Below are 24,505 nucleotides of genomic sequence, written 5' to 3'. Positions count from 1 at the left end.
ATTTTTTACGTGTTATTATTGGAGAAAATATCGATATTGATACTAATTATTGGATTTTTCACCGTATAATAGCTAGAAAATCTGATATTTTACCTATGATGATCTAAATTGAGATCAACATCCCCAATGTATCTAAAATATTCATCGGTAACGATTTAAAATAAAAATGTAAACATGGTGTAATTATACGTAATAAACTCCCATCCGTCCAAAACCAAATCTCAACGATCCAGCGGTCATACATAATACATAACAAATAATAAGAGCCTTTCGTCGGGTGTGTATGAACCACCTACCTAATCTACGGCGCATGTTACCCATCAACGCCGCATATATCACCAGATTTCATCTACCGGACACGAATGATTTTTGTCCGAGCTAATGAAAAAGCATGGTTACACTATGTTGTACCAGTGCTAGTTTTATTTTGGAATGTGGGATTTTATCGAGTTTTTAGGCCGTTGATGTCATAGAATGAGATCAACATTTGGCCCGCTGGACTACTCAGTTCCCCAGCCCTATACCAGCCACTTAGCCAACGGTTATGGACCATCATAGTTCATATTCAGTACCGGATCCAGCTAAACGGGTAGGACTACAGAATGTAATCTGGGTTTGAGAAGCATCTAATCCAAGTTTCATAGTTTCTGCAACTTAGCTCAAGTGGAAGAAGAACAACACAGATAAACCTTCGACTAAAGAAAATGAAGCTTTTTCTTCGTCTCCGCAACCCCAATTTCCAATACAGAAATCTTTGCAGCATACCCAAATCTTTCTCACCAGAAAATGATGACGAAAAAGAGGAAGGATTTATAAAAATTCTCAGAGAAATCATGAAAGGAAAACAGAATTGGTCCCAATCATTCAATAATACATTCATTACCCAGAGACTAAAGCCAGTGCATGTTGAAAAAACATTGATTCTAACACTTCTTGATAATGATGGTGGTGGTGATCCAAGGTTAGCTTTAAGATTTTTTAATTTCTTAGGTTTACATAAAAAATTTGATCATTCAATAATATCATTTTGTATATTAATTCATGGATTAGTTCAATTTAATCATTATTGGCCTGCCCATTCAGTTCTTCAAACGTTACTTCTTCGCGGATTAAGCTCTAATGAAGTATTTGATTCACTAATGTATGTGTATGAAAAATACAATTTTAAATCTATTCAGGGGTTTGATCTATTGATTCAGAATTATATTCAAGATCGACGTGTATTAGATTGTGTTAAGATTATTAATCTAATGATTAAGAGAGATTTGTTTCTTGAAGTTAGAACTTTTAGTGCGGTTTTGAGTGCGTTGGTGAAGATCAAGAGATTTGATGTTGTTTTGAGTATGTTTGATGAGATGGTGAAGTTTGGGCTGAAGCCTGATGTTTATGTTTATACGGCGGTGGTCAGGAGTTTTTGTGAATTGAAGGATTTTGTTGGGGCGATGAAGATTGTTAAGGAGATGGAGAATGATGGTGGCTTGGAATTGAGTATTGTGACTTATAATAATCTGATTCATGGGCTCTGTAAAGAGCATAGAGTTTTAGAGGCTGTTGAGGTTAAGAACTCCTTGAGTGTTAGGAAACTGAAAGCTGATGTTGTAATGTATTGCACGCTTGTGCTTGGACTTTGTAAAATTGAAGAAATGGAAATTGCTTCGGATATGATGGATGAGATGATTGGTTTAGGGTTCGTTCCTAGTGAAGCTGTGTGTTCTGCGCTAGTTGAGTTATTAAGAAGGAAAGATAAGAACTTAGAGGCTTTCTTTATGGTTGACAAGTTGGCGAAGCTGAGATTAGTACCTACATTGTTTTCTTATAATGCTCTGATGAACTCTCTTTGCAAATGTGGGAAATTGGATGAAGCAGTGTCATTGTTCACTAAGATGAAAGAAAGGGGTCTGTATGCAAATGACGTTACATATTCAGTTTTGATTGATTCGTACAGCAAGAATCGAAAAATGGATGAAGCAAGACATCTTCTTCATAAAATGGCTGAGGAGCATATAAAGGCGACTGTCTATACTTACAATTCCTTGATAAATGGGTACTGCAAGTTAGGGAGAATGAAAGAGGCAGAGTCACTGTTTAATAAGATGAATATTCAGGGATTGGAACCAACTGTGATAACGTATACAACATTAATAAGTGGATATTGTAGAGAAGAAGATCTGGGTAACGCATTTAGGCTTTATCATGAGATGTCAAGTAGAAGCATCCCACCAAACACACACACATTTACTGCATTGATTGGAGGTCTTGGTTGTGCAAAAATGATGACTGAGGCGGATAATATGTTCAATGAGATGTTGGAACAGAATGTTATCCCAAACGAAGTAACATATAATGTTCTGATTGATGGACATTGTAGGCTGGGAAACACAGTGAAAGCGTTTGAATTACTTGACGAAATGATAGAGAAGGGCCTTGTGCCAGATACGTATACTTATAGACCTCTAATAAGTGGTCTTTCTTTGACAGGTAGAGTATCTGAAGCCAGAGAATTTGTGGATGACCTTCATAGAGGAAACCAAAACCTGAACATGATATGCTTTACGGAAATTCTACATGGGCTTTGCAAGGAAGGAAAGTTAAGAGATGCCTTGAATGTTTGCAAGGAGATCACAGCAAAAGGAATCGACATTGATCTTGTTAGCTACAGTGTTCTTATTTATGGCGCCCTCAAACAACGAGATATGGTGCATCTGTCACTACTATTGAAGGAGATGTATAAACGAGGATTCAAGCCTGATCATGTGGTATACACAAGTATGATTGATTCACACTGCAAATCAGGAAACCTTGTGGAGGCCTTCAAATTTTGGGATAAGATGATGGAAGACGGGTGCACACCTAATGTTGTGACCTACACTGTTCTAATAAATGGGTTATGTAAGGCAGGGTTCGTGGAAAAGGCCGAGCTGCTGTGTAAGGAGATGTTGGCTACAGAATCCATCCCTAATCAGGTAACTTATGGTTGTTTTCTTGATAATCTCACAAAGGAAGGACATATGGAGAAAGCTTTGGAGCTGCATAAATCTATGCTTAGGGGGTGTTTAGCAAATACGGTGACTTACAATATACTTATTCGAGGATTTTGCAAATTGGGTAGAATGCGAGAGGCATCAGAACTTCTTATGGAAATGCTTGATTATGGTGTTTTTCCTGATTGTATTAGTCATTCGATACTTATTTATGAGTACTGCAAGAGCGGGGAATTGCATGAAGCTTTCAAGTTATGGAATTTGATGCTAAGCATGAATATCAAGCCTGATAGGTTGGCTTATAATTTTCTGATATATGGGTGTTGTGTCAATGGGGAAGTAGCCAAGGCTTTTGAATTACGAGATGAGATGATGAGGAAAGGAGTTGCGCCAAATCCGGTCACTTACAAGTTCCTCAATCATGGAACTTGCTCAATTAATTCCTAATTTAATGGTGGATAGCTATTTTTCAGGTATATTTAGCTTCCCATTCTTAGCCATTGCCCATGGGGAAGCCATACATTTTCTGTACGTATTTACTTGTAAAGTGATTGGTTAGAAGAGACACGGTGGGTGGACCAGAGAGGATCAAAAGGTAATAGCTACGGCTCTAAGGCTTTGAGCATTGAGCGTTCTTGTAGATCTGGGTGTTTCTTTGAGACCAACAAGATCAAGGATAACTGAGAATGTTTGGATACCAACCTCCTAGGCCGGGTCTGATCATGGTATGATGTCTGGCTTCGTGTGGAAACCCGGGGAATGGTGGAGCAAGGTTAAGAGTGCTTACTGATCATAAACGACAATTGTGAGGTTTTGGGGGGGCATCTCTGCAGGTCTTAGGATCTGCTCCAATTTCATTGCGGAGTTGAATGTAGAGAACAACTAGCTGGATGTGCGGGTTTTTTCGGATTCTGCTTCTGCAAGTTAGTTATGTAAATCAAAGAGGTTACCTTGGTGCATGCAGAGATGATGATGAGAACATTGAGAAGCTAGAAGAACAATCACAGACATCAATTTCTCTTATGTGGTGATGGATGTAAAACTTAAAGGAAATGAAATACTAGAATACAAGTTATTTTGGTCTTGGGTAGCAGATGTCTTCTTCTAAAAGAGGTTAAAATAGAATCCTATTATAAGAATCCAAACTTGAGGGCTCATAAGATGACAAAATTGAGCCAATCAAATAGCAATCAACAAAAACCCCATTTTTGAAAAAAAAAATGCGAAAAGTGATTTATATTATTAAGAGAAAAGGTTATACTTATTCATCCCTGTGGATATATTTTGCTATCCAAGCTGGGAAATTAGAAGACATTTCTAGAATTTGATAATCTAAGAGACCATGTTTTGCTAATATGAGCCATATGGTTTACATATCTTTGCACATAGTTATATTTCCAACTATTAAGGTTGGGTCTAATCGTGGTCCAAGATTCAAGCTTTTTCTTGGATCCACGTCACCAAAATACAACGTCCGGCCGCAATGGGGATCCGAGATTCCTAGTTGATACCCCATTTGAACCTGCGCGGCACGCCGTTTCTAACCGCGTATCATAGGAAAACTCAAATGCGCCGTTCCTAACAGCGTATTGACCGTGTTGACTGGTCAATACGCAGTTTCAAAGTGCGTAGCCTAGAGAACCCTAAATCATACAGAAGCCGCACAAATCTTCTCTTTTCTTTCTTTCTCTCTTCTTCTTCAACCTAAACCCGTAGAACCTCACTTCCCATGGGTTGATTCAAGATGATTTAGTGTTCTCTAGGCTAAAATCTTTCAAGGGTTTGTTCTAGAAGCCGTGGGGAATCTATTGGTGGTATTTTTGGGAGATTTCATCAACAAATCAACACAAGGTATGAAATTTTAGTTTTGATTTATTTTGTTGATTTTGGGTTTCTGAATTTAGTTACAAAGGATTGATTTTGATCTTATTGAATGGAACGGTTTGATTATGTTGTTATGGAGCAGTAGGGTAATTTTAGAATTGATTTGAAAAAAATGGAATGTTAATATGCAATTTGAATCAGGGTGGCACGCTGTTAGGAACGGCGTGCGGAAGAATATTTTCGTAGAATATTCATTGGTACGCATTTAGGAACCACGTTTGGTGTTTTTTTGATACACAGTTTCAAAGCGCGTGTCTGGGTTACTTCCATCTTGGATCCAAGCAAAACGAAGCACTCTCTGGGAATCAAGGAAACAATGCGTGAATAAACGACACTTTTACAGTGGGAATCTTGAATGTTGGATCCCATTAGACCCATCCTAAAAGAAGATAGAATCTTCAAAATTATTAAAACATCCATGACTATGTTTCTGATGTCCATTTTATTGCTTCAAAATTGCCATTAACAACATTGATGACATTTTTGACAGTCTCCCTCAAGGTGCAAAGCTGCTACACCTTTATCTTTGGCCCATAGAACAACATCTAAAAGATTCAGCCTATTCAGGATGTAGTGCTTTACTCCTGCTGCATCTAATCCCATCTAGTGTACCAGCAAAATTTCTTAATATTAGTTCATTTCCCATAATATGTGGTGCTTCCTCATAGGATGCATCAAAGTTAAGCTTGGTAAAAGGTTGAACATGTGTTTCCCAATGTAGATTAATAGGAGCATGATTATTAGTAACATATACAGAATTTGCATTTCTTATCCTGTGCCACTCAGCATAGTCATATTTTATCAGATTGACCACATTTTGAGAGTTAGGTTGGATATTCTCAAACACTTTTTTGCATCTACACTACCATACCTGCCACATTACAAATCCAAAACATTCTACAATGCTTACATTGTGCCTTCCTTGGTTATTAACCTGAAACATGCTACACAACCAATCATTAAACTGAACATTTCCCATATTACTGGTAACGTTATTTATTCACAGCATTCCAAACACTCTGGGAAAATGAACAATTAATAAAAAGATGTTGCATACTTTCAATTTGATTATTACAAAGAAGGCAATTAACATCAGTATTACTATGAAACCTAACTAAATTTTTACCAACAGGGAGACAATTTTGTAAAAAAAAAAAAAAAATATCACCAGGGAGGTTTATTTTCCAGAATAAGTTCCAATAGATTGGTACAGTATTAAAAAAGCCTGTCTCTTGATTCATAACATTCTAAATAGCTTTATAAGCAGACTTGACAGTGAAAAAACCATTATAATTAAGTTGCCACATGAGGTAATCTTGTCCATCAAAAGAGATTCTAATGTCTTGGATTTTACTAATGGTATTAGCATCAAACAAGTCATCACGAATCTGCAAATTTCAATGTTTAATTTCAGAACCAATCAACTAGGATACATGAATCATATTAGAGGAAAAAAAATGTGAACTTACAATGAAACTTATTGATGGAATCCATCCATCCTTCCAGATATTGATAGAGTTTCCATCACCAACTTCCCAGCATGCAAATTTCTTAACTATTTGCCATTCCAAAGTCAGGTTCCATTGGCAGTTAAACTATCATTCAAAGGATCATAATTATGAAAGTATTTCCCATTTAAAATTTGTACCCATAAAACATCTCTAGAATGTAACATTCTCCATGTTAATTTAGCTAATAAAGCCATATTCATTATGTCATTTTGTTTGAAGTTTAAACATCCTAAGACTCTATGTTGAGCAATAGCTTTCCACTTTTTGAAATAACCCCCTTTTTTTCCTTTCTGTTTGTTCCACCAAAACCTCATTTGGATAGCATCCATTTTATCAGTCAGAGTTTTGGTAATAGGAAAAACAGACATGTGATGTGAAGCTAAACTTCCTAACACATATTGAGTCAGAATAGTTTTACCTGGAAGCTTAAGAAATTTAGGTTTCCAAGCAGCAAGCCTATCACCATACCTATCAAGAAGAGGAGCATGTGGCTGCACTTTACTTTTTTGTAGAAGTAGAGGAACTCCAAGATACTTGTCATTCATGGAAAGTTTCTTGATATTCATAATATTATTATTAGGAACACCACTACTAAAAGCAATACCAGATTTAGCATAATTGATAGACTGACCTGAAAAACAGCTAAATTGTTCAATGATATTAACAAGATTTCTTGCTTATTTAGCATGGGCTCTAGCAAAAATGAGACAATTATCTGTAAAGAAAAAGTGAGAAACTACATCTACCAGCAACATAAGCAGTTTGATGAGGGGTAATAGTTTTATCTAAGATGACTTTGATTCTAGAGGCTAAGAGCTTAGCAGAAATAACTTTGTAAGAAGTATTACATAAGCTTATTGGTCTAAAATCTACAGGACTCTTGGGAAAACTATTCTTAGGAATCAAGGAGATAAAGTTATGATTATTTGCTTCAAAACATGCTTTGAATGGAAAAAAGTTTGCACCATTTTAAATAAATCATTTCCAATTGTGTCTCACATGGTTTGGTAAAAACCTGGCGGGAAACCATCTGGTCCAGGGGTGGTCCAAGGTTTCATAACGAAAACAGTTTGCTTTATCTCATCATAACTAGGAATCACAACTAAACTAGCATTATCCTCATCAGATACACAAGGTTCTATAAAATCGATATATCTATCAGATGGAGGAGAACTAAAGGTTCTGCTCATATTTAAGAAATGAGACTTAAGACAATTAGCAATGTCTTGTCTAACAAAAATGGAGCATAAATACTTATGGTTGGGTTTTCTGGGGACGAATTATTTTTCGAAAAATTTAGTATACGGTTGAGAGTTTATATTATCCACACCGTATAATTGGTTTACAGTTGAGAAATCAATATTCCTGGTCGTATACAGTTATAAAAATGTCAAAATCCCTAATTTGATCAAATCTAACCTATTTATGGATGAAAACCAACAAAAAAAGGTGGGGTTTCGATTCCTACCTAATTAAAGAAATTATTGGTTGCGATTAATCATCATTGAAGAAAAGGAAAAAAAATAAGAGACAAGAAAAAGAGGAAGAGGCGATGTTGATTGTTTTGGTTTTTAATCATATTTAAATTAGTTATTTAAAGGTAATAAGGTAGTAATAAAACTATTAAAAAAAGAAGAAAAAAAATAAGAAAACTGTTGAGGATGTAAAGGTTTCACAAGACCGCGGAGCAACGTAACAGTTATATTTTAACTAACCTTGGTACGAAATGTTGAAAACTAGAACGTGTAGCATCGTTCTTCCCAAAGAACTGCCAAGACTCAGGAGGACAAATAGTAAAATAGCCATTTGAAAACTTAAATATTATTAATATCAGCAACCCTAATTAAATCCTATTTATAGATTACAAGAAGGTTATCAGAGGCCACCTGATTTGGTGACAAATTACGCTTACTTCACGCATTCCTATCTACAAGTATTCAACCCATACAACACTCAGTAATAAACCACCATATCTATCTCAAATCTTAATTCATTAGAAACCCATGGACTCAACAATTTAACAATTTCAATTAAAAACACCATAGTTATATGAAAAGGTGGGGGTATAACAACCACACCCAAAAATTCGTTCGGCAATCTGTATGGACTAACTCCAATATTATTCCGAGAGCACCAGCTTATAAAGCGAGCTCTATCAAAAACAATATCAAAGAGTTATATCTTTTTTTCTCAAATCAATCAGCAAATAAAACATATAGAAATATATGAGCCTGATTGATATGAGAAATACTTGGATGGTACCAAAGACCAATACCAAGCGTCAATCAATTTATGTCCAACAAACAAAGTTCGGATTTACAAATTGATTGAACTACGCACAACCTGTGATATTTCAATTATATAAACAAATATAATGCGGAAAAGAAATAACACAACCAGAAATTTTGTTAACGAGGAAACTGCAAATGTGGAAAAACCCCGGGACATAGTCCAGATTGAACACCACACTGTATTAAGCCGCTACAGACACTATCCTACTACAAGTTAACTTCAGACTGGAATGTAATTCAGCCTTAACCAAGTCTCACACAGATTAAGGTACAGTCGCGTTCCTTACGCCTCTAGAACCACGCCGGATTCTGCGCACTTGATTCCCTTAGCTGATCTCACCCACAACTAAGAGTTGATACGACCCAAAGTCGAAGACTTAAAAATAAATTTGTCTCCGACAGATGAGTCTATTCTGATAGATAAATCTATCTCCCACAGACGTACCTACGAAATTTTTGTTCCGTTTTTTGATAAATCAAGGTGAACGGGAACCAATTGATAATCAGGTCTTATACTCCCGAAGAGCAGCCTATAAATATCATTCACCTCACAATAACTTAACTATATGGTAGTAGAAGAATTTATTGCGGAACCACAAAGTCTTAGACGAAGAACTTTGTGATTACTTTTTATATCTTACCTATCGGAGATAAATCTCGAGAAAATCTTAGAGAAGATAATACTCAACACGATATAACAAGTAAGATCAGAATACGCAACTCCAGAGAAAATAGTTGGATCTGACTTTACGAATCCCAAATGAAGTCTTCAAGTCGTTAACCTAATATGGTATTGGAAAAACTTAAGTTAAAGGAGAATCGACTCTAGTCGCAACTAGGACACAGGATTAAGTTTTCCAGTTACTAGAGTTCTCCCTTATATACTCTTTCAAATCAAGGTTGCTTACAATCAAAGCTAGGATAGCTTAGTAACAAACCATTCAATATTCACCGTTAGATAAAAACCCGATTTAAGATTCAAGCTAAGTCTGCTTAGAACTAAAGCAATTAATCTCCACCGTTAGATGATCATAGCTTGTTACACACAAATGAAATATACCTTCATTTAGACATGGGTATATTGAATTGGCTCAATAACAGTTAACCGAAGTTATCCATATGAACACTTTTGTCTTAACCACATTCATCTAACACTTCTAGATCAAATATGAAGATCAATCAATCATGAAAGATAATCAAATGAATCTAATTGTGTTTCACATAGAGTTGTTCAATTGTTCACTATCTCATAAAAATATATATGAATAAATCGAAACAAAATTGGATCGATTCGTAATCATATTACTTATATAAAAATCAATTCATGAACATTAAGCCACAGTTTGCAAAGATTTCATTCCTTAATTCATAAATATGTTTGTTCATGAGTATGAAAAACATACTTAACCGATTTTAGAACTTGAACGACTGTGTTCGCAAACCAGGTATGCGAACAACAGCTCCGGACCTTGGCCTTGTCCAGCCGTTCGCATACTAGGTACGCGACCAGCATTCCAGGACCCAACTCAGGTAGATATGTTCCCATACTAGGTACGCAAACAGGGTTCCCAGACCTGAATCACTACAAAATAGTTCGCATACTGGGTATGCATACCATGTTGTATCCAGACATGGTCAATTGTTCTAAACTCCCATTTCAATCGTTGAAACATCCTTATAAGACGAAAATCGTTGTCTCACATAAACTATTAGCTTCAAGTAATTTTCAAATGATCGAATGATCAATATGAAACTTTCCAAGTTGACATCAAATGATTGTCTCACGCAAATCATGTAAGATGTTTCAAGGAAATTTTCCACAGGATCATCTTTTGACTTAATATTTAGTTTCAAACAAATAAATTGTTCCCAACTAAACATGTCAAGAATAATGATGAACATAGTTAAAGTAAAAGGCTTCCAACACATATTTCGAAAAATAGATAAGCGAGATACACTCAGCTCGAAATATCAAATATGTATACTGTAAAAGTCCATATAGATATACGACTTAGTCTCATTAGGAGATAGAATATAATAGAATTGTGAGTGATAGATAAGTTTTTGTCTCCACATACCTTTTGTTTATGAAGTTCCTCCAAGCTCCCCTCAGTAGATCTTCGTCTTCAATCGATGAACGCCGTGAAGTCTAAAGCTCAACTACACATTCTATCCTAATCCGAGATATAGCTATAAGTAGACTATAAATCAAGATTGTAGTTTTGATCAACTAAACTTGACAAACAAGCTTGAGATAGCAACGCTTACGAGTTCGTCCAAGCAGTGCTCTAACAATCTTCCCCTTTGTCAATTTTAGTGACAAAAGTATCAATACATATGGATTACAAAATAAATAAACTCTGTACTATCTCATCCATCATGCTTGATTTCTTTGGTTCTTCAACATTCCTTGAATTCTACGCTACTCCAAGTACTCTAGCGATTATGAACGTGTTCAAATCAGCATCATTGTTTTTGAAGATTTGTAGCCATAACAATAAGAAACAAGTTGTTTTCTTATTGTTATATATATACACTGTCATAGTATTACTACACAACATCAAAGTCCAATTGCATCACAACTTTGACAATAATACTATGGTGATATGTATCACTCCCCCTAAGTCAATAATTCTATCTCACAACGAAAACGACTCCCCCTTACATAATGATCTGTAAACCATATGTATGTAGTGTGAACTACCAAATAATTCTCTCCCTTTTTGTCAATATAAATTAGCAAAGGTACGAAAACTACGGGATCATAACGAAACTCTCAAAGAGATAATTCATGACTAAAAGAGAACATATCAACTTTGTTTCGATGATTTCACATAGTCAAAACTTAGTGTATTCATCAAGGAGTTATAAAGATATATAAGATAACTCCTATAATATTCCATAACCGCGCTCCCCACAAAGATTTGGCAATTAAGCACAAGTTCAATTAAGAACTTGAAAAGGTGGGGGTACAACAACCACACCCAATATTTCGCTTAGCAATCTGTATGGAAAAACTCCAATATACTTTCTAGAGAATCAACTAGACAGTCAGACTCAATCTAGATAAAAGGTATATCAAAGAGTGTATATCTCAATCTATCGATTTGATATATACTCAAGCAAATATAAATCTGCGAGTCTTTATCAAATACTAGAGAGATAACTTGGATGGTACCAAATACCAATATCCAAGTGTCAATCAATTTAAATCAACAACCAAAAGGTCGGATATTCTAATTGATTGAACAATGCACAACCTGTGATATTTCAATTATATAACAAAATATAATTCGGAAAAGAAATAACACAGACACCAGAATTTTGTTAACGAGGAAACCACAAATGCAGAAAAACCCCGAGACTTAGTCCAGTTTAAACACATATTGTATTAAGCCGCTACAGACACTAGCCTACTCCAAATTAACTTCGGTCTGGACTGTAGTTGAACCCCAATAAATCTTACACTGATCCAAGGTACAGTTATGCTCCTACGTCTCTGATCCCAGCAGGATGCTACGTACTTGATTCCCTTAGTTGATATCACCCACAACTAAGAGTTGCTACGACCCAAAGTCGAAGATTTTAATAAACAAATCTGTATCACACAGAAAAGTTTACGGTAATAGATAAATCCGTCTCCCACGAATATACCTACGAGTTTTGTTCCGTCTTTTGATAAATCAAGGTGAACATGAACTAATTGATAAACCGGACTTATATTCCCGAAGAACAACCTAGTATTTTTAGTCACCTCACAATAATCTTAATCGACGCAACGAAAAAATATATTGCGGAATCACAAACGATGAGACGAAGTTTTTGTGATTTCTTTTATATCTTGCCTATCGGAGATATCAATCTCAAGCCAATTATTACAATTGTACTCGTACGATATAAACAACAAGATCAGATCACATAACTACAAGAAAGTAGTATCGGTCTGGCTTCACAATCCCAATGAAGTCTTTAAGTCGTTAACCTGGTTTAGAAGAAGAAACCAAAGGTTAAAGGAGAATAGACTCTAGCTTAGCACAACTAGTATCACACAGAAGGTGTGGGGATTAGGTTTCCCAGTTGCTAGAGTTCTCCCTTATATAGTCTTTCAAATCAGAGTTTGCAATCAATGTTAGCTTGGTAACAAAGCATTCAATATTCACTGTTAGATGAAAACCTGATTAGATTCAAGTTAATATATTTCAACCGTTAGATCGAAAACTAGCTTGTTACACACAAATTAAATGCACATTTCTAGGCTTGTGTAACCGTACCCAAACTTGTACATTTATTGGTTCAAAAATAATCAACCAAGTGGTTAGCCACATGATCACTTTCATATCAACCATATTCTTCTTCACCATAACTAGTTCAAGTGACTCAAATGAACTAGTTAGAGAGTTGTTCAATTGCAAGTAAATCTTATGTAACTACACAAGACACACTTGAAGCAAAAACGATTTGGTTCACTCGAATCAGTTCATGACTATATAGCCACGGTTTGCAATTTGCATTCCTTAGTTTATATAAGAATAAATTCACAAACATCGTTTTTAGATATAACCTACTCAAGTTCGCGGACTGGGTTCGCGTACTTAAGTTCCCGGACGGAGTTCACAAACTCCAGTAGAATTTCTCGGGATGAGAACTTCCGCCAGTTCGCGGACTTGGCTCACCCCACCATTTCGGTTTTCTTGATCAACAAAGTTCGCAAACTTCGGTTCAAGGAATAAGGACTTATACATATATGTGTTTCCACAACAATGCTTATATCCTCCAATGGTTATATAATCTAAACTCTTATTTCAATCATTGAAACATTCTTAGAGGACGTTGGTTATATAATCTAAACTCTCATTTCAATCATTGAAACATTCTTAGAGGACGTTGATATTCTATAGTTATTATTCACAAACTATTTTTCATCAAAGTAAGCAATTTTCAAAGTGATTGAAACTTGTCATGACTTTGGTAAAGATGAAATTATCTAAAGCGAAAGCTTACCAACACATATTTCGAGAAATAGATAGGCGAGATAAACTCGGCTCGACATAGCAAATGTGTATAATCTAAGTCTATATAGCAAAACGACTTTTGTCTCAAGATAGGAGATAAATAGACTTTTGAGTGATAGATAAGTTCAAGTCTCCACATACCTTTTAGTCGATGAAGATCCACCGGTTCCTTGAGTAGTCCTTCGTCTTGTATGATGATTGCCATGGAGTTCTTGAGCTCAACTACACTTTTTATCCTAGTCCGAGACCTTAGCTATAGTAAACTAGAAATCAAGACTTATAGTTTTGATCACTAACATTGACAAACATGCTTGAGATAGCAATGCATGCGAGTTCGACCCATCAATGCTCTAACAATCTCCCCCTTTGTCAATTTTAGTGACAAACTATCAATACATATGGAATACAAAAAATAAATAAATTAACTTTTGTAGCTCCTATTCCACATGTCTAATCTTCAACATTACTCGAAATCTTCGTCACTTCCGAGTACTCCAATGATCCCAAAGGTTGTAAGTTCAGCATCATGGTTGTTGAAAATCCGTAGCTATAACAACGAGAAAACAAGAGTTCGCAATCATCGTTATACAGTGCAAAGTTCAATTGTATCACAACTTCAACAACAATACTATGGTGATATGCATCACTCCTCCTTATTCAATACTCCATCTCACATGGAACCCACTCCCACTTACATAATGATCCGAAAACCATATGTGTTTGTAGTGTGAACTACATATTAATTATCCCCCTTTTTGTCAATAAAATGGGCAAAGGTATAAGAACGGGACCCTAATGAAATTTCCGAAAGAGACATTTCATGACCAAAAGAAAGAAACACATATCATCTTATTTAGATGCAATCATAAAGCCGAAGCCAAATGCATTCATCAAGGAGTTTATAAAGATACAAGATAACCCCTATAATATTCCACAGCCGCACTCCCCACAAAGATTTGGCAATTAAACACAAGTTCAATTAGGAACTCTCCCCCATAAAATGTCATTCCCGAAAGAACAACAAGAGCGACCTTAATTTCGAAAGAAAGGACGGATTTCTTTAGACATAACAAATCACATACGAGTATGAATTTGAATATGAAATACTCAATTAAATTAACCACAAGAGAACCCATGATTAATTTAATTGAAAAATGTTCAACATAAGTGAACTTATGGAGACTCAAAAATATACAATTAGATTAATCACAAGAGAACGCATAATTAATCTAATCGAAATACACAACCAAACTAATCACAAAAGTAATCAATTTAATTGGTCATGCTCATCATAAGAAAACTTACGGAGCAACAACTAAATGACCAAACAAGATGATTAATTTAGTCAAATATGCTCGACATAAAGTACCTCACGGAACAACAACTAAGCTAATCATAAAAATAATCAACTTGGACGTTTAATGCTCAACATAAGACACTTTACGGAGCCTCACAGTAATAAAAATATGGATTAGGGAAGATCAATACTGCGTTATACACAAGGATTCATTCTATTTTCCATCACTATTCGCATAACGATATTCAGTAGACATAATCCTTGCAAACAAAACATTTTAACCTATCTTTCATCAATAATTGACATAATAGGCTTAACTTTTGTATTTGTCAAAAGTCGATTCATTCTTTTATCAATACATGCATATCGGCATACGAAAGACTTTATTTTTGACAAGGTATGGGACAATCATAGTTCACGGACGCAAACACACGTATCCCATAACAATATTGCAATATATAAAATCATAAAGATTAATACTGCAAACATCATCTTCCAAACAAATTTATAATTTAAACCAATAAATCTAAAACCATGAAGATGAAAACGTTGGACATAGCTATGTGTAATCACAATAATGGCTATTCCAAACTCTAGTTATTCTTCTAAACAAAACATGAAAATAGAAGATTTACTAGGAAAATAAACTCCTATAGAGAACATGATCTGAAACAATAAACCCGATCAACAACCAGAGATTGAATATCTACGATCTCATCAGTTGCTTTCTTCAGTTCGTTTTTCAAAAACTCAAGATTCCTTGTTGCGATTCCGAGTTGTTCACGTACGACTTCAAAATCTCAAAGAAGATTTCCTACCAGTTTTGATGACATCTGAACTGGTAGTTTGTTTTCATGATCAATGGCATGATAGCATGTTATTAAAATAGGATTCTCGTGAAACTCGATAGTCTTCCCCTTCTTGACTTCATCATCTTCGTTTCCTCCATTCATTGTGCACAACAAAAATTGGTAAAACCCTTTGACCTTTCAGAACAGTGTAACAAGGGATGACACACAAGTGTAAAACCCTAGGAGGACTTGTACACATTCATGTGGGTCAGGAGTTCGTGCACTGATGGTCAAGTCCGTAAGGTGTGACCAAAAAGAAAAAGAATGAAGTTCGTATGTCAAGACTAATAGTTGAGAACCAACTATTTGGAGGAAGCACACGCAAACAGGAAATATTCTCAAGGACGAAAGATCATGATTATCTACAAGAGAAAAACTGGAGCGAAACTCAACAGATTAAAAAAAAATAAGGAAGGGAAGGAAAACATACAACCTTGACAACACTTCTCAAGACACACTTCTTTAGAGTATGAGCATCCTTCTTAACTACAAGAAGAATGTTGCATTGAATAGCTGCCATGTTGTGTTTAGATGAGCATTTTGCTCACCAATGTTGACTGCTTCTTTTTCTCCTTCAAGAGGATTTACATAAGGAACACTTGACTTTCTTGAGGAAGTTTTATCAAGAGAGGAACAAGAATTACCTGAGTCATCCACTTTCCTTGTCTTTTTGATGCCCCGCTTGAGTCTGTTTATGCTGATCTTAAGCTCTGAGACTCGATTATTGATATGAATGTAATCTGGAGCAGGAGTCTTGGATCTGCAACCTTCTTCAAGGTGAGACAAGGAATTAGACCTTTTTTTCTTTTTCATATGCCTTCTTCTCTTTTCATAGTTATTTAAGAAGTCAGTTACACTACTGCCTTTCTTCCTTCTACCATTGTCTGTTTCAAAAACACAATTAAGAAAAGAGTTATCACAGTATTTTTCTTGATTGTCAACAATGCCTTTTACTCCAACAATATGAGAGACAGGTTTAATAACTTCATTAGACGCCCATACAAGAATGTTGTTAAGTTTTTCATTCCTTAAACGAAAACGACATTTTCGCTCAGAATGTCCTTTATTTCCGCAATAATAACAAGGAATTATTCTTAGTTGTTCTCATGTGAGATTTAGAAGGAGCACAATCCTTGTTCTTAGACACATTACAAGCTGCAAACGGTTTGTCACATGAAGAATTATCAATAGCTTTAACGAAGTTGATCTTACTAGTTTTTGGAGCGTCTATTCATTTATAGCCAAGACCACGTGTATCACGATGTTATTTACATGCTCAAATCATAAAAGACAATTTTGTAGAGATAGAATTGAATCTACTGAGACTCTCTTCCAGTGATTTCACTTTATCAAGAGCAGCTGCAAGGTCAGTCACCAAGGATTTTTCTTTGGCAAGAAGACTGAGTTCTTTGTCATGAAAACATTTTTGTTGAGAGTCATATCTTGCTTCAGCTTTTGGAAGTCTTTCTTTCAACACAAAGATATTTAGGATAAGATTATCACATTCACACCTTTTTGTGCGTACATCTTCTTCACGATCTTTAACGATAGATTTTAGGAGATTATATCCACCATCATATCCTTTAAAGAGTTTTCTCAATTTTATGTTTTCTTGACAAAGAGGATTCATGTACTTACTCAAGCAAGTGGTTGACTTCTTTTCTTTCAAAGCATGGTCAAACAACTTGATATATTGAGAAACTTCATCATCGATACTTTGTCCTTCTTCTGAATCACTGTCATCCGAAAGCTCATCCAACTTCTCATCAAGAGATTTTTCCCAGTCGAATGCAGATTCAGTCAAGGAACAAGAGATAAAGATTTTCTCATAAGCTTCAGGACTTTGAAGTGGTGGACCCGGGAAAGCGTATAAAATTTGAAGCGTAATAAAACGCGGGCCTACAGTAATACCGCAAGTGCACGGTCGTCAGTTGTAGCTCGTGCAAGTACGGGTCGATCCACAGAGACTGGGTGTGTTTTGGAGTTTCTAGCTATTTTGGGTTCTAAATTGCTATTGGGCTTTTGAGTTAAGGTGATAACAATGGGCTATGGGCTTTGGTACCAATGAGTTTTGAGTACCAATGAAGTGAACTGATCCTTTGTACTCAAGTGGTCTGGGCTCAAAATTCTTGAAGTGAACTGAGCCTTGGGCTCAGTTGGATGGGCCTCAGGTTAAGCTAGGCTTTTGGTTTACACCTGAACTTGGCCTTTCCTTGGAAATGAGATGAACTGAGCTTGGTAATGAAGTGGGCTTTGGTTGACTCAACAGTGGACTGGGCCTTTGGCCTTACAATGAGCTGGTCCTTTGCAAAACAGAATGCAATTAAGAGACAATGGCCAAGGCAGGGCAGTAAGCTAACAAGCCAAGACAATGGCTCTAATGAGGCAAATGAAGCTAGAGAAGACAATGCTATTTACAATTCAATGCTATTTACAGTGAAATGAAAACAGAAAAGAAACAGAGAAAGAAAACAGATGAAGTGAATAAGAAAACAGTGAGACAAAAACACTAAAGTGACAGTGGTAAAGACAATGAAACAATGGAAGCATATACAATGGCAGTGAAATGGTGATTGTTAACAGTGGCAAAGTGCCAACGAAGCAAAGTAAGTTACAAAAGAAAGTGGTAAGAGAAAGGTGACAGTGAAGATGATGTGAAGCAATGGTATTGAAGTAAACCAAGGCTGTTGCCAAGGGCAGGAGTGTGGAGAAAGTGAAATGGTGAAGGTGAGCCTAGGCATACTACTAGAGTGGGAAGAGAACTAGTTTGCTCACAGTAACTAGTGAGCACTAGTTTCTCCCCACTGCTCAATCAACACAATGCTCTAAAGGCTTTAGCCTAACATTCACACAAAATAGTAAACATGAGTGATGAAAGAACACTAGGATGTTGAATCCACCATTAACCTAGGGGATATTCTACTCACAGCTAAAATAGTTACCAAAGTACTAATTGTCTGATTAAAGTACAACTAGTCTAAGGGCTTAACAACATTGAACATGAGCTGCACATGATGAAGACTATCTTATTGATTCATGGTTTCATCTAGTCCTAGCATTTGAGGTTTATAACATACATAACAAGAACATTAGAGAACAGGAAAACATAAATAATGAACAAAAGATGAACAATGAAGGAACAAACATCACAAACATCACATTAACAGCAGCTTAACATGAACAACAAATTGAACAGAACACATACATGATTAAACAGGAACATTGCATGAAACAGCACAAATTGAAGAGACTCAAAAAAACATTAATAGAACATAACAGTTCTGGACACTGGCTATTCCAGCATGAGCCAATTTCACACCCAACACCTTCTATTTATACAAGCAAGCAAAAACCTAAAAATCCCCAAAATATCAGAGAATTAGGGTTTCACCAAAAAGTGAAATTGACTCACCTAACCTACTGATAACAGCCCTCATACGTCGACCCATGCCTCTTATTCTTCTCCTGGTGCAACCCATGCCTTCAATTTGTACATGCAAGCTCAATCCCAAAAATCCCCAAATTAACAGTAAAATTAGGGTTTTGATTTTTTTACTCACCAACTGTGATAAGACGAGTCCGTCTTCAACCCATGCTTCTTCTACCTTCTCTGTTCCTTCCCATGCCTTCAATTTCTCTTTCTAGCTCGACATATTTCACTAATCTCTCCTCTAGGGTTTCTGAAAAGGAAGAGAGAATGGTGAAATAGGTAGGTAGAAGGGTAGGATGATGATGGGTTTCGATTGGTGAGAGCCATGATGGCTTTTGGTGGTTGTGGCAGAGGTATGGTGGCGGAATGGGTGTTGCAGTTGCAGCTCTGCAACTGTCGGGTGGAGGAGAAGAAGAAAGAAAGAGAAGAAGAATGGGTCGACAGTTTAGGGTATAGGGTATCCGTTTTTAGGGTGTTGAGCGGGCGCATCAAAGTTAGATGTTGGCGAAGCTGAGCCACTGGAATCGAAGCTGGTAGGTGAATCGGACGGCTCCGCCTGAAGAGGCTGGTATCGACCGTCGGATGTCTTGATACAACGAAGTTAACGGATCTAGATGGGGTTAGGTGTTGAAGTGTTAAGCGGAAGTATCGAGATTTGATGCGCAGGCAAAGAAGCGACCGTAGGATCTAAATGTGATCTAATCTGAAGGCTTGGAATTTAGGCACTATGGTGTTTTGCAGGGACTTCAGATTTTGATGCACGATGAAGAAGCGACCATTGGATGATGAGATGGATCCAATCTAACGGCTGAGAATGGAGGCGGGTATGGATATAGAAAATGGGTTTGGGTAAGGGTTTTGGGCCTTGGGTATGCCAAGCCCATATCTTCTTTAAGAACAATTCTTCCTTCTTGAGCCCATTCCTAGCTTTTTGGTCTTGTGCGCACCATTCTTTGCGGCTTCCTTGCGTAATTTCTTCCGGCATTTCACCACTCTTCAGCTCTTTTATGCTCCGCAAGTCATCTAGACTTTATTTATTACCTAAAAATGCAAAATTAAGTAAGAAAAATATTTATTCTTGAAAACAATGAAAATACAGAATATGGGTTAAAATGGAGAATTAATGCACAAAGGATGAGTTAAATGCCAACAAAAAGGGATAAATATATACAATATTTGGCACTCATCAAATACCCCCAAACCTGAATTTTACTTGTCCTCAAGTAAAACAAAACTAAGGAAATCCTAACTATACCACTGTCGTTGGTCTCTCGAATGCATTTAGCGTATGCACTAAGCCTTTTAAACCACTAAGTGTCCCTAGTGGACGAGTTAAGTCTCGTGAAGGTTTGCTTAGAACGTACCTACAAAGTTCTAGGTCAAAATATAAGCTCATTTTCCATCAAATGTGACATGTGCAAGACAGTTTAAGCTCACAGCAAAATGGAGATGTCAATCTAGCTATCAAGGCACAATCCTAGCACTGATAACAAAAAAAGGACATGTGATAAGAGTGTAAAGTGTATCTACACATGTGTAAAGAAAGATCTGAAGTTATGACTACTAATCACCAAGAGATAGTTTCTCAGGCTAAGAACCAAGGTCGAAATCTAGCTAGCTGTCCGGACTTTACGAGAATTGTGAATGAGTTGGAGGTATTTCACAATTACTCGCGTTGTACATCAATGACATACACCCTTCCTTGCTTATTACAATGAAACAACAAAAGATGACTCTTTACATGACTCTTATTTACATTGACTATTCTCTTTTTATTTTTGGAACAAGAGATGATGGAATTGATAAATACTTGATTGATTTTTTTCATTTTTTTTTTTTTTTTTTTTTTTTTTGAGAAGGAAACACTTTTGATACATATACAAAAGGAAACAAAAGATTACATGACACTTTGCAAGAGGTAGCCCTTTTTGATGCACCCAGTTAAATTCGATGGTTGTTTTTCTTAATGTAACCTCCACCTTCTATCCCAACCAACCAAAGAACAAGCTAGTCAAGTTTCGTTCAGTATTCTAAAGTGATTGGCAATCGTGACTTCCTATCAAACACCTTGAAGATCGAGGCTATACATGTATTGGTAGATCGTGCGCGTGCAAATTTCTTATCACTATGTGAATTGTGCTAGAATCAGGGTGCCTAAATATCTAGACTAAGACTCCTAAAAATTACATATTTGCACAAGAGTCAACATTTCAAGGTAAATGAGCTCCATTTTTATGTTTTTTTTTTTTTTTTTTTTTAATGAATTTTTTCGATTTTTTCAAAAGAAGAAGGAGTTCGATTATAGCATATTATCGTGGTATCTACTCTATACCCCCAAACCTAAACTAAACATTGTCCTCAATGTTTCAAAATATGGAAAGAATTATAAAACAATATATGAAGAGGATCATGTTGAGTAGAGAAAAAGGAAAGAGAATACCCGATTTCGGCGAAAGCAGAATTAAAACTCCGTTATCCAAGGCAAAACTCCAACATATTCAGAGTCACAATGTATGAGCACAAAATATATACAAAAGGAATTTTAACTAACACATTATCTACAAGAAAATTTGGTTTTTAATGGGATTGGACTTTTTGGGAAAAATTTGGTTTTGTCGGGAGACATTTGGTTTTGATGGGAAAAAGAAAAATTTTGGTTTTTAGGGAAACATTTGGAAAACTTTGGTTTTTATGGGAGAAATTTTTGGTTTTTGAAATTGGGAGCAAGCCCACTGTTGGTCCTCTAATGGAATGGGAGGAAGGCTGCGGCCCACGAAACACTAAGTTTTAATTTTGAAAATTTAATTTGGCCCAGTTGGTTAAGGCCCGACGTTTGTTTTAAAACTTTGGTTTCGAGGTCCACTCTTGAGTGGAAACAAGCCCACAATCGGTTACAAGCTCAGCTGGGTTTAAACCCAGAGTCCAAAATACAAGTCTAATGAAAGAATTTAAACAAGCCCACAAATTAAACAAACAAGCCCACAAATAAATTATTACAAACCCAACAGAAAATAAGAGAAGCCCAAAAATTGTCTTTAATATTACAAGCCCACAATTAAAAAATTGGAAGCCCACAATTCGGGTTCTCTTAAATGGGTTACCTTTTAAGCACAGCCCAGCTGCTCTGATATTGTTGCAAAAACCCAGTTGGGCTTTGGTTCTTTTCCTTGGTGGCGTCCCAGCAGAGGAAAAACAGGTTCAGAACAGCAGGTCCAACAGCAAATGAAGTGAAGCAGATGCAGATGCAAATGCTATGCAGTGAAATGCAAAAATAGCTAATAAAACTACAAGAAAAACACAGCACCAATCCCCGGCAACGGCGCCAAAAACTTGGTGTCCCCGGCAGCGGCGCCAAAAACTTGGTGGACCCGAAGATGCGTGTAAAATTAAGCGTAATGAAACGCGGGCCTACAGTAATACCGCAAGTGCACGGTCGTCAGTTGTAGCTCGTGCAAGTAAGGGTCGATCCACAGAGACTGGGTGTGTTTTGGAGTTTCTAGCTATTTTGGGTTCTAAATTGCTATTGGGCTTTTGAGTTAAGGTGATAATAATGGGCTATGGGCTTTGGTACCAATGAGTTTTGAGTACCAATGAAGTGAACTGATCCTTTGTACTCAAGTGGTCTGGGCTCAAAATTCTTGAAGTGAACTGAGCCTTGGGCTCAGTTGTATGGGCCTCAGGTTAAGCTAGGCTTTTGTTTTACACCTGAACTTGGCCTTTCCTTGGAAATGAGATGAACTGAGCTTGGTAATGAAGTGGGCTTTGGTTGACTCAACAGTGGACTGGGCCTTTGGCCTTACAATGAGCTGGTCCTTTGCAAAACAGAATGCAATTAAGAGACAATGGCCAAGGCAGGGCAGTAAGCTAACAAGCCAAGACAATGGCTCTAATGAGGCAAATGAAGCTAGAGAAGACAATGCTATTTACAATGCAATGCTATTTACAGTGAAATGAAAACAGAAAAGAAACAGAGAAAGAAAACAGATGAAGTGAATAAGAAAACAGTGAGACAAAAACACTAAAGTGACAGTGGTAAAGACAATGAAACAATGGAAGCATATACAATGGCAGTGAAATGGTGATTGTTAACAGTGGCAAAGTGCCAACGAAGCAAAGTAAGTTACAAAAGAAAGTGGTAAGAGAAAGGTGACAGTGAGAGATGATGTGAAGCAATGGTATTGAAGTAAACCAAGGCTGTTGCCAAGGGCAGGAGTGTGGGAGAAAGTGAAATGGTGAAGGTGAGCCTAGGCATACTACTAGAGTGGGAAGAGAACTAGTTTGCTCACAGTCACTAGTGAGCACTAGTTTCTCCCCACTGCTCAATCAACACAATGCTCTAAAGGCTTTAGCCTAACATTCACACAAAACAGTAAACATGAGTGATGAAAGAACACTAGGATGTTGAATCCACCATTAACCTAGGGGATATTCTACTCACAGCTAAAATAGTTACCAAAGTACTAATTGTCTGATTAAAGTACAACTAGTCTAAGGGCTTAACAACATGAACATGAGCTGCACATGATGAAGACTATCTTATTGATTCATGGTTTCATCTAGTCCTAGCATTTGAGGTTTAGAACATACATAACAAGAACATTAGAGACAGGAAAACATAAATAATGAACAAAAGATGAACAATGAAGGAACAAACATCACAAACATCACATTAACAGCAGCTTAACATGAACAACAAATTGAACAGAACACATACATGATTAAACAGGAACAGTGCATGAAACAGCACAAATTGAAGAGACTCAAAAAAACATTAACAGAACATAACAGTTCTGGACACTGGCTATTCCAGCATGAGCCAATTTCACACCCAACACCTTCTATTTATACAAGCAAAAACCTAAAAATCCCCAAAATATCAGAGAATTAGGGTTTCACCAAAAGGTGAAATTGACTCACCTAACCTACTGATAACAGCCCTCATACGTCGACCCATGCCTCTTATTCTTCTCCTGATGCAACCCATGCCTTCAATTTGTACATGCAAGCTCAATCCCAAAATCCCCAAATTAACAGTAAATTAGGGTTTTGATTTTTTTACTCACCAACTGTGATAAGACGAGTCTGTCTTCAACCCATGCTTCTTCTACCTTCTCTGTTCCTTCCCATGCCTTCAATTTCTCTTTCTAGCTCGACATATTTCACTAATCTCTCCTCTAGGGTTTCTGAAAAGGAAGAGAGAATGGTGAAATAGGTAGGTAGAAGGGTAGGATGATGATGGGTTTTGATT

The 24,505-nt window shown here is 36.5% G+C and overlaps 1 protein-coding gene across 1 annotated transcript; it reads left to right on the top strand.

The window, feature by feature from the left end:
• Nucleotides 1-269: 269 nt before the first annotated feature.
• Nucleotides 270-4,227, top strand: LOC113311048 (putative pentatricopeptide repeat-containing protein At5g59900). Its single transcript, XM_026559894.1, has one exon. The coding sequence runs from the start codon at nt 705-707 to the stop codon at nt 3,426-3,428; it is 2,724 nt and encodes a 907-aa protein (XP_026415679.1). The 5' UTR covers nt 270-704; the 3' UTR covers nt 3,429-4,227.
• Nucleotides 4,228-24,505: the final 20,278 nt, after the last annotated feature.

Source organism: Papaver somniferum, chromosome 9 (assembly GCF_003573695.1).
Source record: "Papaver somniferum cultivar HN1 chromosome 9, ASM357369v1, whole genome shotgun sequence".
Taxonomy (NCBI): domain Eukaryota; kingdom Viridiplantae; phylum Streptophyta; class Magnoliopsida; order Ranunculales; family Papaveraceae; genus Papaver; species Papaver somniferum.
This window is presented reverse-complemented; position numbering and strand designations above follow the sequence as displayed.

Coding starts and splice junctions, on each gene's coding strand:
- LOC113311048 (XM_026559894.1), top strand. CDS start 705: ATGAAGCTTTTTCTTCGTCTCCGCAACCCCAATTTCCAATACAGAAAT.